Source organism: Periophthalmus magnuspinnatus, chromosome 3 (genome assembly GCF_009829125.3).
Source record: "Periophthalmus magnuspinnatus isolate fPerMag1 chromosome 3, fPerMag1.2.pri, whole genome shotgun sequence".
Taxonomy (NCBI): Eukaryota; Metazoa; Chordata; class Actinopteri; order Gobiiformes; family Gobiidae; genus Periophthalmus; species Periophthalmus magnuspinnatus.
The window spans coordinates 35,723,118-35,737,945 of record NC_047128.1 but is presented as its reverse complement, the minus strand read 5'-3'; the positions used below and the strand labels follow the sequence as shown (position 1 = coordinate 35,737,945).

Here is a 14,828-nt window from a genome sequence, read left to right as displayed (position 1 = left end):
GACTGTCGCCCCAATATTATTTTTCGAAAGCACATGTGTCAAACTCAAGGCCCGTGGGCTAAATGCGGCCCACGGCGTCATTTTATGTGGCCGCGACAAAGTAAATTAAAACGTCTGACTGTTTTAAAATGTCAGTTTATCATTAAATACACAGTTAAACAGTTATTTTTTCATATCTATGGAAATTTATATGCAATATTTGTAACTTGAATAAGTAATAAATATAGAAACGGTTAATTAACAAGATAAAAACGTAGTGTTATCTTACAGTTACATCTGGCCCTTTCAGAGCATCCATTTTGTTGATGTGGTCCTTTGTGAAAATGAGTTTGACGCCGCTGTTCTAAAGCGTCTCGGTGATAAATGTGTCTACAAAAGCTCTTAGGATGTAGTTTCATTTGGATTAGAATTAATTGATTGACTGATTAATTCATACATAGATTTTCGGATCATTCATTCAGATTATTATAACACATGATCAGAAAAGTAAAACTAACCTGTCTCACGACGGTCTAAACCCAGCTCATGGTCACTATTAGTTCGTGAACAATTCAGCAATTCGACAATGACAAAGAGTCGACGTCGAAGGATCAAAAAGCGACGTCGCTCTGAACGCTCGGCCGCCTTCAAACCTGCCCCGTCTTCTGCTGTTTAGACACAGTGTAGTTATATAAATATCTACTTTTATTTTATAACAAAGCATTTTAAGGAGCTAAACTATTCCCTGATTGTAGGAAAGATGGACGGGTGTGGGCAGAGTTGTGTTTTTGTGATCCACTGTCTGTGCGATGGTCTTTTTCATCACCTCTAAACACAAAGAGCACAAACTCTGCACATTTGCACATTTACAGCTCCGTGCATGAGTTTAACATGTGAATAAAAACACCCTGAACATCCCAGAGGAGCAAAATAAAACAGAAGATCATAGAAAATCTCCAAACACCGAGTTAAAACGACGTAAGAACTTCATCGGATTCATAAAAACATCTGGCATTCGCTGCATTAATGAAACACATTGATAAAACGGTGTTGGTTCAAAGTGCCTCAGCTCCTGCTTTATAATCCTATATGTTATTTTTTTCCCTATTTATTGATCTTTGCTGGAAAGTGAAACACAAAATCCCCCATTGTCTTTAAATAGGCCCTCAAAGACCTGCAGTTCAACCAGCAGCAGCGGCGTAGATCTGCACAGGGCTAATCTCCTCACGTCTCATTAAACTCTCTCTCTCTCTGAAGACGTACACAACGCGCCGGCGAGGGACGCGTTTCCAATTTGGCACAACCAGACCCGTCCTAATGGGCCCTGAAAACCAGCGCAGCGACGCCTTACTGCGTTTTCATACTGATATTTGCGAGGCCAGAGCTTTTTCGCAGTATTCCCGTATATACCTCCACGCGACGCCGCCTCCCGTCGTTTTTCGATATTAAGCTCCAGAGCGCGCGTCAAATTACTCGTTTTAGGATTATTTAGCATAACTTGTGCGTCAATAATGCTGTATGGAACCTGTAAATAGCACGGTGATTGCGTTTTCTGCACAGCGGCAAAGGCGAGACGTGGTGCAGAGGGTTAAGTAAAGCGGACTATCGCCTCGTTGCAGAAATATATCAGGTTATTTTAATGTCTGAATAGAAATGATGAGGCCGACGGCGGCGGAGAGCAGCTTCAATGATACGACGGGTTCCATGGCAATGTGCTCAAAGGTGAAAGCGCTATTAGGGAAATATCTGAATGAGGATAACCTTGATGTAGGTAGAATTATTAAGCACGTGTTACAAAGCGAGAGGAAGAAATGAAGATAAATAAGCAGCATCGTTTATTTTTTTTATTTTGTGGTCATGTGTTTAAAGGTCCTGTATTATTTTGAGGTTTTAACCGTGTTATGATGTTGTTATTTCATCAAAAACATCCCCGGAGTTGTGTTTTGTTTCATACACATGTTCGAGTAACATCCCACAAAGCTCAAAACGCTCTGTTCCACCTTGTGATGTCATCAAGTGGTAGTTTTCAAGTTAACTCCTCCTCCTTTTACCTTTAGCTCAGTGGAGACAAGCGGCAATTCCAGAAGCTGAAAAAGCTGATCCAAATGATTCTATAAATGAAGGTGTGTGGAGTTTAAAAACACCGTGGAGCACTTCCTGTATCACCACATGATGACATCACAAGGTGGAACGGAGTGTTTTTAGTTTGAGAGAAGAACTCTGGCTAAAAATAAAGGGTTTGTGTGTTAAACATGTGTGAATGAAACAAAACACAACTCAGAAAATAGCGTAATATGGAGGATTTCAAGTGGAAATGTGTCACGTTTTAAACAAAGGGAGGAGCCAAACGCAGGACGCCGCTCAGAACGTTCTTTAAAGTAAATGTCAACAAAGAACAGAAGTAAAACTAAACACAAAAATCCAAAATGGAAACGTACAGGGCGTGACACTGACAATACAGCAACAAAGAACAGGAGAACACACAGTTTATACACACACACACACAGAGGAACGACACACACACACACACACACACACACACAGGAACGACACACAGGTGAGAGGCATCAGGGCGGAGCAACACAACAACAGGAAGTAAAACTCAAAAACACAAAACTCCTGTCACTTCTTCTACTGGAGAAACAAGGTATATTTTCTTAAAGTTATGTAATACTCGCTACAATTGGGAAGAAATCACCTCGAACATTATATTTGTCGATTGATATTCGTAGGTAAATTGTATAAACAAACAACTGTGATGACGACACCTCTTTTTAAATTATTTTATTTTCATTTCGAGCACATGTATCGGGTTCGCTTAAAGTACATTTCACAAATTAATCCTTATATAAGCTCAAAAACGAGCGGGAAGAAGAAAATTTTATTTAAATCCCACCCGTGTCTTCATTTACGACATAAATTCAATGTTTTGTTTAAGATTCCGGCGCCTACCTCGACTCTTTTTCAATTAAATAATAAAGAATTAAAATTAAAACAAATTATTTCAGTGTTCATTTTACACGTTTAGGTCATGAGTTAACAGATTTCATGTTTGATGGACGACGTAAAGGTAACTTAAGCGCTCCGTGGGGTTGGACTGTCCCATTTCAGCACGATGTCATCTACATGGAGGAGTACCCTTCAAACGGTACTCTGAAGGGTACTCTGAAGGGTACTCTGAAGGGTACTCTGAAGTGTACTCTGAAGTGTACTCTGAAGTGTACTCTGAAGTGTACTCTGAAGTGTACTCTGATGTGTACTCTGATGTGTACTCTGAAGTGTACTCTGAAGTGTACTCTGAAGTGTACTCTGAAGTGTACTCTGAAGGGTACTCTGAAGGGTACTCTGAAGTGTACTCTGAAGTGTGTATTTGTCGAATCAGAACACAGCCAGAGTTTCTACACACACACACACACACAGAGGAACAAAGAACGAGACACCGGGCAGAAAGTACAAATGAAATACACACAGGGTTACAGAGAGGACGAAATAAAAACACAAACTGAATGATAAAATAACACAAGAGAAATCATGACCACAACAAGTCTGATATTTTATTCATTCAACCCAAAGTCATCATTCGCTCTGTGGGTCTGGGGTACACTTTGAAACACTGGTGACTGCGAGCGAGGCTCACAATCTGAAAAACAAGCATTCACCACAGGCATCTCTGCGTTTGCAATTCTCCTAAAACAAACAATACAAATAGTCGGGCTGCGGCAGGAGGAAAAAAAACAAAACAAAAACTGCCCCAACAACTCGACCGGAAACATCCAGACTCATAAACGGCATCGACTCGGAAAATACTGGTCGCTCCTAAAACTAAAACGCTTTCATGATAAAAGAAAGAGCACAATGAACGTCAGATGTGTTAGTGCTGCTTATGTGAAAATGAGTTTAATTCACAAAAGCTTCCACCTCCCACAATGCACCGGGGCAAACGAGAGGAATGTGCAGTAACGGGCACAAAAGTCTGGGTAAGTGCAGTCACATTAGAGTTTGTGTGAAGATCAGGGGTTTAAAGAAAGAAGAAAGAAGAAAGAATGGAAGTGGAATTATAAAAAAGTAAGTGATCAGGGAAAAGTACTCAAGAAACAGTATCACATAAAAACATTTAAACTCAAGTAAAAGTATTAAGAGCAAGTAATCAGTGCGAAATACTCAAGAAAAAGTAAAAGTATCATAAAAGTATGACATAAAAAACCTTTTAACTTGAGGAAAAGTAAGTAATCGGTGGTGGAAGAAGTACTTTATTTTGTTATTTAAGTAAAAGTGCAGATACTGGTGCAAAAAAAAAAGCTCAAAAAAAGGAAAAGTATCACATAAAAACATTTTAACTTAAGTAAAAGTATTAAGAGCAACTGATCAGCAAAAAATACTCAAGAAAAAGTAAAAGTATCAGTAAAAGTATCAAATAAAAACAGTTTAACTTGAGGAAAAGTAAGTGATCAGTGGTGGAAGAAGTACTTTATTTTGTTATTTAAGTAAAAGTACATATACCAGTGCAAAAAATACTCAAGAAACCGTAAAAGTATCACATAAAAAATGTAACTTAAGTAAAAGTATTAAAGTACCTGTTTAAAATGTACTATGAGACTAATAAGTTTAAGTATTTCATGCATATTTTGAGGTTGATAAAAGGTTAAAATGGACTGACTTTGATAAAGTTTTGAGCTGAATTTGGTTCAGCATCAAAACATTGAATGAGTCGTTTTAGGTTTTTTTTCTAGTTTTGCTCAAAGTGTGAATTAAAAATAAACCTCAGCCTTTTCAGCAGGTCATAAAAAATACTTTAACTTTTCAATCCAGTTCAAAAATGTAGTGGAAAGTACAGATCCTGCTCTCAAATGTACTCAAGTTAAAGTAAAAAGTATTTGTATATTTATTTGTTACCACTGAGTGATTTAACTCTGGGTTTGTTGTTTTGCAGATGTAAAGTTTGAATATTGAACAAATCCAACAGAAAAAATAAGGATCATAAAAAACAAACTTCAGAATAACTTTTAAAATAAGTGAAATCTCTCTAAACTTTCAGGATTATTTTCTGTCAATTCACTTTTTGTGTAAGATTTGAACTTCAATGTGATGGAAAAAAAAAACTTCCAAAACTTCCAGACACATTTAAACACATTTTTTTTTCAGAATTGCCTTAAAATATCGTCTAAAAAAGACAAAAAAAGACAAAAGACAAAAGAGACCGAGCAGGTTTGTCCTCGGCTGATGAACGGTTTATCTCTGCAGGTCGATTTGAGCTGATGTATCGACCCAATTTTGGTCATTTTCCCCAAATGATGTAATTTAAATGAATATAAACTCAGTCACAGCCTTTTTTTCATCATAAACCTGGACGAGCGGTGAAGTCGTGTGTTTACATAAAAGAACTTTACATATTCTACAGGCAGAAGTCGGACTCTCTCTCTCTCCACTCTCTCTCTCTCTCTCTCCACTCTCTCTCTCTCTCTCTCCACTCTCACTCTCTCTCTCCACTCTCACTCTCTCTCTCTCCACTCTCACTCTCTCTCTCTCCACTCTCACTCTCTCTCTCTCCACTCTCACTCTCTCTCTCTCCACTCTCACTCTCTCTCTCTCCACTCTCACTCTCTCTCTCTCCACTCTCACTCTCTCTCTCTCCACTCTCACTCTCTCTCTCTCCACTCTCACTCTCTCTCTCTCCACTCTCACTCTCTCTCTCTCCACTCTCACTCTCTCTCTCTCCACTCTCACTCTCACTCTCTCTCCACTCTCACTCTCTCTCTCTCTCTCTCCACTCTCACTCTCTCTCTCTCTCTCTCCACTCTCACTCTCTCTCTCTCCACTCTCACTCTCTCTCTCTCTCTCTCCACTCTCACTCTCTCTCTCTCTCTCTCCACTCTCACTCTCTCTCTCTCTCTCTCCACTCTCACTCTCTCTCTCTCTCTCTCCACTCTCACTCTCTCTCTCTCTCTCTCCACTCTCACTCTCTCTCTCTCTCTCTCCACTCTCACTCTCTCTCTCTCTCTCTCCACTCTCACTCTCTCTCTCTCTCTCTCCACTCTCACTCTCTCTCTCTCTCTCTCCACTCTCACTCTCTCTCTCTCTCTCTCCACTCTCACTCTCTCTCTCTCTCTCTCCACTCTCACTCTCTCTCTCTCTCTCTCCACTCTCACTCTCTCTCTCTCTCTCTCCACTCTCACTCTCTCTCTCTCTCTCTCTCCACTCTCACTCTCTCTCTCTCTCTCTCCACTCTCACTCTCTCTCTCTCTCTCTCCACTCTCACTCTCTCTCTCTCTCTCTCCACTCTCACTCTCTCTCTCTCTCTCTCCACTCTCACTCTCTCTCTCTCCCCTTCTCCTCTCCCCTCTCTCACTCTCTCTCTCTCTCTCTCCACTCTCACTCTCTCTCTCTCTCTCTCCACTCTCTCTCTCTCTCTCTCTCTCTCTCCACTCTCACTCTCTCTCTCTCTCTCTCCACTCTCACTCTCTCTCTCTCTCTCTCCACTCTCACTCTCTCTCTCTCTCTCTCCACTCTCACTCTCTCTCTCTCTCTCTCCACTCTCACTCTCTCTCTCTCTCTCTCCACTCTCACTCTCTCTCTCTCTCTCTCCACTCTCACTCTCTCTCTCTCTCTCTCCACTCTCACTCTCTCTCTCTCCACTCTCACTCTCTCTCTCTCTCTCTCCACTCTCACTCTCTCTCTCTCTCTCTCCCACTCTCACTCTCTCTCTCTCTCTCCCCACTCTCACTCTCTCTCTCTCTCTCCCCACTCTCACTCTCTCTCTCTCTCTCCCCACTCTCACTCTCTCTCTCCCCACTCTCACTCTCTCTCTCCCCACTCTCACTCTCTCTCTCCCCACTCTCACTCTCTCTCTCCCCACTCTCACTCTCTCTCTCCCCACTCTCACTCTCTCTCTCCCCACTCTCACTCTCTCTCTCCCCACTCTCACTCTCTCTCTCCCCACTCTCACTCTCTCTCTCCCCACTCTCACTCTCTCTCTCCCCACTCTCACTCTCTCTCTCCCACTCTCACTCTCTCTCTCCCCACTCTCACTCTCTCTCTCCCCACTCTCACTCTCTCTCTCCCCACTCTCACTCTCTCTCTCCCCACTCTCACTCTCTCTCTCCCACTCTCACTCTCTCTCTCCCCACTCTCACTCTCTCTCTCCCCACTCTCACTCTCTCTCTCCCCACTCTCACTCTCTCTCTCCCCACTCTCACTCTCTCTCTCCCACTCTCACTCTCTCTCTCCCCACTCTCACTCTCTCTCTCCCCACTCTCACTCTCTCTCTCCCCACTCTCACTCTCTCTCTCCCCACTCTCACTCTCTCTCTCCCCACTCTCACTCTCTCTCTCCCCACTCTCACTCTCTCTCTCCCCACTCTCACTCTCTCTCTCCCCACTCTCACTCTCTCTCTCCCCACTCTCACTCTCTCTCTCCCCACTCTCACTCTCTCTCTCCCCACTCTCACTCTCTCTCTCCCCACTCTCACTCTCTCTCTCCCCACTCTCACTCTCTCTCTCCCCACTCTCACTCTCTCTCTCCCCACTCTCACTCTCTCTCTCCCCACTCTCACTCTCTCTCTCCCCACTCTCACTCTCTCTCTCCCCACTCTCACTCTCTCTCTCCCCACTCTCACTCTCTCTCTCCCCACTCTCACTCTCTCTCTCCCCACTCTCACTCTCTCTCTCCCCACTCTCACTCTCTCTCTCCCCACTCTCACTCTCTCTCTCCCCACTCTCACTCTCTCTCTCCCCACTCTCACTCTCTCTCTCCCCACTCTCACTCTCTCTCTCCCCACTCTCACTCTCTCTCTCCCCACTCTCACTCTCTCTCTCCCCACTCTCACTCTCTCTCTCCCCACTCTCACTCTCTCTCTCCCCACTCTCACTCTCTCTCTCCCCACTCTCACTCTCTCTCTCCCCACTCTCACTCTCTCTCTCCCCACTCTCACTCTCTCTCTCCCCACTCTCACTCTCTCTCTCCCCACTCTCACTCTCTCTCTCCCCACTCTCACTCTCTCTCTCCCCACTCTCACTCTCTCTCTCCCCACTCTCACTCTCTCTCTCCCCACTCTCACTCTCTCTCTCCCCACTCTCACTCTCTCTCTCCCCACTCTCACTCTCTCTCTCCCCACTCTCACTCTCTCTCTCCCCACTCTCACTCTCTCTCTCCCCACTCTCACTCTCTCTCTCCCCACTCTCACTCTCTCTCTCCCCACTCTCACTCTCTCTCTCCCCACTCTCACTCTCTCTCTCCCCACTCTCACTCTCTCTCTCCCCTCTCTCTCTCTCTCTCCCCACTCTCACTCTCTCTCTCCCCACTCTCACTCTCTCTCTCCCCACTCTCACTCTCTCTCTCCCCACTCTCACTCTCTCTCTCCCCACTCTCACTCTCTCTCTCCCCACTCTCACTCTCTCTCTCCCCACTCTCACTCTCTCTCTCCCCACTCTCACTCTCTCTCTCCCCACTCTCACTCTCTCTCTCCCCACTCTCACTCTCTCTCTCCCCACTCTCACTCTCTCTCTCCCCACTCTCACTCTCTCTCTCCCCTCTCTCTCCCCCCTCTCTCCCTCCCCCCCCTCTCTCCTCTCCTCCCCCCCCCCTCTCCCCTCTCTCTCTCCCCTCTCTCTCTCCCCTCTCCCCTCTCTCCCCCCTCTCTCCACTCCCCACACTTTCTCCCCTCTCTCTCCACTCCATCCCACCTGCTCCTTTCAAACCCTGTGTGGGTCTGGCCGTCTTCCAGGGAAGCTCTTAGTCCAAAGCTGCTGTAATATTCTTCTTCTGGCCTCTGCCTCCCACACCTCATGTACACTAAAGACTCCAGGCTCACCGGATGAAAACACAGCGCAGCTTTCAATCACAAATCAAATGGGTAATATGGTTAACCTCACACCCAGGGCACGTTACATAAGCAGCTCCTTCAGTCTGTGCATCAAACACGACAAACTAGAAACGCAAGGAACGCACATTTAAATAAATACACTTCATTTTATTTCATTTGACCCACTCTTTTTTCCTTTTCTTCATAAAAACACCACAGAATTAGAAAGTCAAACTAAAGTAACAGAAGTTTTCCATCGTCTGCAGTGATCTGTGTTTGTAAAGACGATGATAAACTGTTTTTCATCGTTCTGCACTGACTCTGTTTAGAGGTGAAACCGGGCGGATTGTTCCAGACGGAATCTTTTGGTGTCAGTCTCATTTCAACTTAATGAATAAACAGAAAAGGAAAAGTCTCTGTAAACAAAAGGAAAAGTAAAGAAAGAAACAGCACAAGCTCCACTGATGGTCTTTATTCTGGACAAACTGGTCAGACTTTACATTTATCGGTGAATCTAACATCGTTTACAGGTGATACATTCAGTTCTTGGTGAGAGAGCAGCACTTTACACCAAAGATAAACCAATAGTCCAGTTTGCCGATATCTCAGGTCGATATTTACACTTTTTTACACATCATTTATCGACTTTAACTCTCCTGTCTGGTCTGATATTTGGTCTGGGCTCAACAATCGCTGCATAAAGCTTCATTTTCACACTTTAGTGCGATGACGGCAATCACTAAATGAGATTACACAGCTCCATTGTGGGTTAGCAGTAAAAACAGGGCTGTGGATGTTTAAAAATGATTTCTATTGAGGTAATTTTTCCTTGTTATAGTTAAAATAAGCAGAGCAGTAAAAAATATAGACAGTGATTATGTTAGCGTTCATTTTATGTCATATATTTATGGGGGAAATGATCAAATTTGGGTCTAAATATCAGCCCCAGAAGTTTATCGGCCGCTGGTTGGTCTGGAGACAATCGGTATCGACATCAGCCGTGAAAAAAACTCAAACACAGCAAACGATATGTAATTAAAAGCTCAAAATGCAAAAGCAGGATAGCGTACCTGCTCAGAGAGGATATGAACTTAACTGTCGCTCTAATTAGGACGTTAATCCGATCATTTTCAGCTTCTAACTGGAGCGAGGAGAGACTGAACTGGTGTGTCTCAGTATCGATCTGAGGCCGGTGATAGTTTATAACAGGTTCTTTATGATGTGGATCACTTTCATCACACGGGACCCTGGAGAGACGTGGGCCACGCTCGTATTTCACAGGATATAGCTGCAGCACAGATATTGGACAAGCTCAAGAAATATGGACCAACAAACCGGCTCAAAAATAAGAAAATAAAACGTGTGGATTGATGAGAAAAAGTTAAGAAGTTGTGTAAAATCCAGTGCACTTCACAGCTGAATAAAAGTCACATTTTTGAGCAGAAAAGTGTCAAACGTGAGCGGGTTTAATGCTTCTGCTGCGGCGCGACGCTGGATATAATGATGACCTCTATGTGCGCGGATAAAACTGCTACAATAATAAAACACTTGACTCACAAAAACAAAAACGACAAGAGAAATAGCTGAGGTCAAAGTAACACCACACAGAGATTACACCGACTTTTCATTTACTGGAAACTGATCTCAGCCTCGGACATCGCCACAACTGACCTAAACTTAACCTAAACCTGAAAATTAACCTTTTTTTAACCCATTTCTGATGTTTAAATCAACTTTTCGATGTAATAATAACAAACGTACATCACGAAAACCTGATTTGTCTCCCAAAAAAGGTTGATTTTAGTCCCCAGAACGTGACAAATGAAAAGATTTGAGTACGTTCATGCAGAAAAGTAATTCACAAAACTATAATTCCATCAGTTCAGTGCAGTTGAACATATCTCCAAAACGAATAAACACTCGCCCTTAATTTCCCACGTTGAGAACAGGAGGAGAAATCACTGATAAACGCCATTTCGTTCCATTTGTGTGTGTTTTGTGCGTTTGGTGTGTGTGTAACCTCTTTCTCCTCTTGAATAAAGATGGCCAGCTCTCCGTGTCAGAGCTCTGTTTAAACTATTAGCTTATGCAAACCGCCGCTTTAAGTCCTCAACCGCTCTGCTCCGGCTTTAACCCGCAGCCGCCGCCATGACCGCCGCGCACGGACGTCCACGTGTTTGCATTAGCATTCACAATAAGACGCCGTAATTGAGTTTTCACATATCTGATCTGCGGAGCCCCACGTCACCTCGACTCTCGTTCAAAAGGTTATGCAGAGGAAATAAAAACAAAACAATGTGCGGACCGTCTGAGCGCGTAGGTGATTCAGCAGAGGTGAGGAAAGACGAAAATAGAACGACATTATTCTTCCACGAGTCGTTCTTCGATTACTCAAGCAGAAGTCAAACTATTCAACAAAGAAACAAAGAAATAAACGTGCAAACTGCTGGACAAACGCGACTTTAAACCAGAAGAAGAAGCACAAAGAGCGTGGATGAAGTACGAGGAAGTAGAAGTACTGTAGGAGTAGGAGTACTGCAGATTCAAAAGTTAAAATAGTTAGTTACTGGAAGAAACGCTCAAAAATATCTACTTAAGTATATTTTTAAGCGGGTACTTTAATACTCTTAAGTATTTTGAACAGATTTTGATCAAGTAACGCTTCAGATGTTGTGATTCAGTTTTGTTAAAAATAGATACCTGCTCTCAAATATAGTAAAGTAAAAGTAGAAAGTATCCACTGTAAAATGTATTTAATAAAGTACAGATACCCAAAATGTTACTTAAGTAGAGTATTTCACTACTTTTACTTTTCAGTCTTGTTAAAAATAGATTCCTGTTCTCAAATATAGTAAAGTAAAAGTAAAAAGTAGCCACTGTAAAATGTACTGAAGTAAAAGTACAGACACCTAAAATATTACTTAAGTAGAGTAAAATGTTACTTAAGTAGAGTATTTCACTACTTTTACCATGTTACGTTCCACTGGTGCAGAGATACTATTAAGCACAGTACATAAAGTATAAGTAAAAGTATAAAGTACAGATACACACATATAAACATGTGGTTAACTCTGCTCGTGTTTGTTGTTTGTTGTGCCTGGTCTAAGTGTAAAACTGTGGGTTTGGCTCAGAGCTCTTCATGTTACAAACCAACTGCCTTTTCTCATGAGAAAAATGAATCAAAGATCTGTGAAACTTTATACAATTACACAAATATGCTTTCAACTAAACCCACACACAAACTTGTTTAAACAGAACGAGACTCTGGCCATTTGAATCTCATCAATCTGAGAGAATAAAGACACGACTGTGGTCCAATCCCAAAAACATTTAGAAAGCGACAAACAAACGTGCATCAGTCGCCGCTGACGACCGCCGCCTCTGAAGGAGAGCGACGACATTTCACGAAGAACAATGTTTTTGTAAATCGTGAAATGAGCCGTGTCCGTGATGAATTACAGAAATATGGTGCAAGACTAAAGCCTCATGAGAAACTGTAAAACACAAGTATGAAGCATTGCTCAATACGACATCGCTCCCCTCAGAACAAAAAATGATCTGGTCTGTGTATCTCTCCTGGCTCTTCAAAATAACATTACTCAAGTAAAGTGACCCGGCGACACATAAAACATGGCCACGTTGGGTTTTTGTTACTTCCACTTTTCATACTATTACTATGACAGAGACTACACAAATATGAAGTAAATATAACCCAAATAAACCCAGTTATACACAAATGACTGCAGTAAAAATCAGCTAAACATCTACAGTCGAGTAAAATACTGTTATTCGAGGTACAAAATGACAAAAATCAAAAGTTCACGTGATATTAGAAGCTTCACACACGACAAACACGGCTGTCATGGTTCGTAGATGTTATTTTACTTTCAAAATGCTCCTCTGTCTGTTGATATTCAGACAGAGCAGTGAACCGTAAGCAGAATAAGACACATATTCAAATTACAGATGGTTTCTCACTGAATTTACAAACCTTGTTATCCCCAGATGGAAAATTGCATTACATCTCACCTTTATTGCAAAAAAATTCAACAGTACCCGTCCCCTCGTGCATTATGCAGCTTTATGCTAACTCCAGTTTCCCCAATGCCCTTTCACATATTGGATTTACGTGTCAACATGCACAGAAAGACGATCTGCAACACACTTCAGCCTCATCAGAGCGGCCCGCCTCAGCTCACGCTCACACAGACTCTTCGTGTGGTTTAAAGGAGTGTTCAGGATTCACTTCTGTGCCTCTTTCCTCTGCGTTATGTTTAATATCACCTTTAATATAAGCTGCTTCACCATAGCATGAGTTTATCACAGCAGCCTCCAGGAATAAGCAGAGGGACACACTCACAGGACACACTTGAGTGTACAGGGCCCCCTGCTGGTGCACACTGGACTCTCACCACTCACACCAAACTACAACTCCTCAGTGCTCTTGTTGAATATAAAGCAACAGGTACAAGTACTGCGTTTATCTGTTAGTTTGTACACATGGTTCTACTAAGACGAGGTCAACTGATTTAATAAACAGATTTTCAATAAACTGCAAACAGGAGGAGTCAATTTAACAGATTAGGGTTGGAGACATGGGGTTAAGTGGGGCAATTAAAGAGATTTAAACTATAAAAACTCCATTTTAACGTCATTACGCACGAGATATAAAAGAACAGACAGAAACAGACACTTATTTACATCATCACCTGCATAAATGTGTTTGATTAAAATGGATTTGTGCAAGAAAACTGGCTCCATGTTGGATTATTTAGTCTCTGTGCTAATTTGTAATGAGCTACTTTGTGCTAACCTGCAGAATTTAGAGTAAGACTAACAAGTTAAACCAGTGTGCGCCCGTTTCCACGTCTCCTCGTTGGGTTTTTTGCAGGATTTGACTTGTTTGGAGCCTCCTCTGGCACGTGCATGCTGTGTGGAGATGTGGAGATGATGTGGAGATGATGTGGGGATGTGGAGAGGTTTTTTGCGCGCTGTTTGGATGAGTGTCTCCTCACCTGATATTTCCTGATGAGGTACATTGGCGAGGCTGAATCCTTTCGCGCTGTAAGCTTGTCTAACCTCGCCACAGCTCCGCGCTTTGCCTTCAGCAGCAGCGTAAGACAGAGACACAGCAGACAGAGTGCAGAAGGCGAGCTGCAGCCTCCACATCGCATACATCAGTCAGAACCTTTACAAGCTCTCGCCACGGGCAAAAACGAGCTCCTTTAAATGTGGAAAACCAAACCAAAAAAAACCCAAAAACAAATCCAAGAGGTTGTTAAAATGACTGGAGATGTTTTCCACTCCTCACTTTGGATAACGACACGTCCTCATGGCCAAACGCAGCTCGTAGGTTCCCAGTGAAAAGACATGGAGAGTCCCAGTTATTCCCGTGATGTCTGAGCGCAGATAACTTCTCCTGAGACAGCCCTGCGTTTTGTGGCGAGAGGGAAGGAGGATGCAACGAGCAGAGCGCACCAGCAGCAGCAGCACAGGCGCAAGGACAGGGCAAAACGTGGACTGGAGTGAGCAGGAGTCAGGTTTGCAGCGGGGGGAGTGCGCGCAGTGAGGTGCCTGGTGCATCCCTGCTACATGCGCACAGAGGAAGAGGAGGCACATGTTGAAGGCTTCATTTAACGTGTGAAGGAGCAGATTTAAAGCTGACCCGAGCTCTGAGGTGGCCCAAGGTTGAAATAAGATGAAGCAGATCAGATGCGCCACTATTGGATATTTAATAGTGTGTATTATGTGGCTTTTGTCAGAATGTAATCAAAGTACAACACACACTTTGCACTGGAGACGTCTGAGCTGCTGTTTTAAAGATGCAGTTTGCAAAAATAAATGTGTCCAATGTGCAAAAGGTTTAAATCCAGGATATTAGTGCAAAAATATAAAGTCATAAAGGCGATAAATAACTCAAAAAGTGCAAAACATCTGAAGTATTTTACCTTTATCTCGTGTAAATGTGGATTTATGTCGTTTGCAGATGTTTTCCAGACTTATTCGTGAACAAAATGCAAGTTATTTTAGTTCAGAGTGTAGGATTTAACAG

General features: G+C 42.9%; 1 protein-coding gene across 1 annotated transcript in view; it reads right to left on the bottom strand.

Annotated features, from left to right (window-relative positions):
- The window catches only part of gpc6a (glypican 6a), a 201,763-nt gene extending 187,563 nt beyond the window's left edge, over positions 1-14,200 (bottom strand). The window contains exon 1 of the mRNA XM_055230406.1: positions 13,792-14,200. Within this exon, the coding sequence (XP_055086381.1) occupies positions 13,792-13,954 (163 nt within the window). The 5' untranslated portion in view covers positions 13,955-14,200. The remainder of the gene's footprint in view (positions 1-13,791) is intronic.
- Between the last annotated feature and the right edge of the window lie 628 nt (positions 14,201-14,828).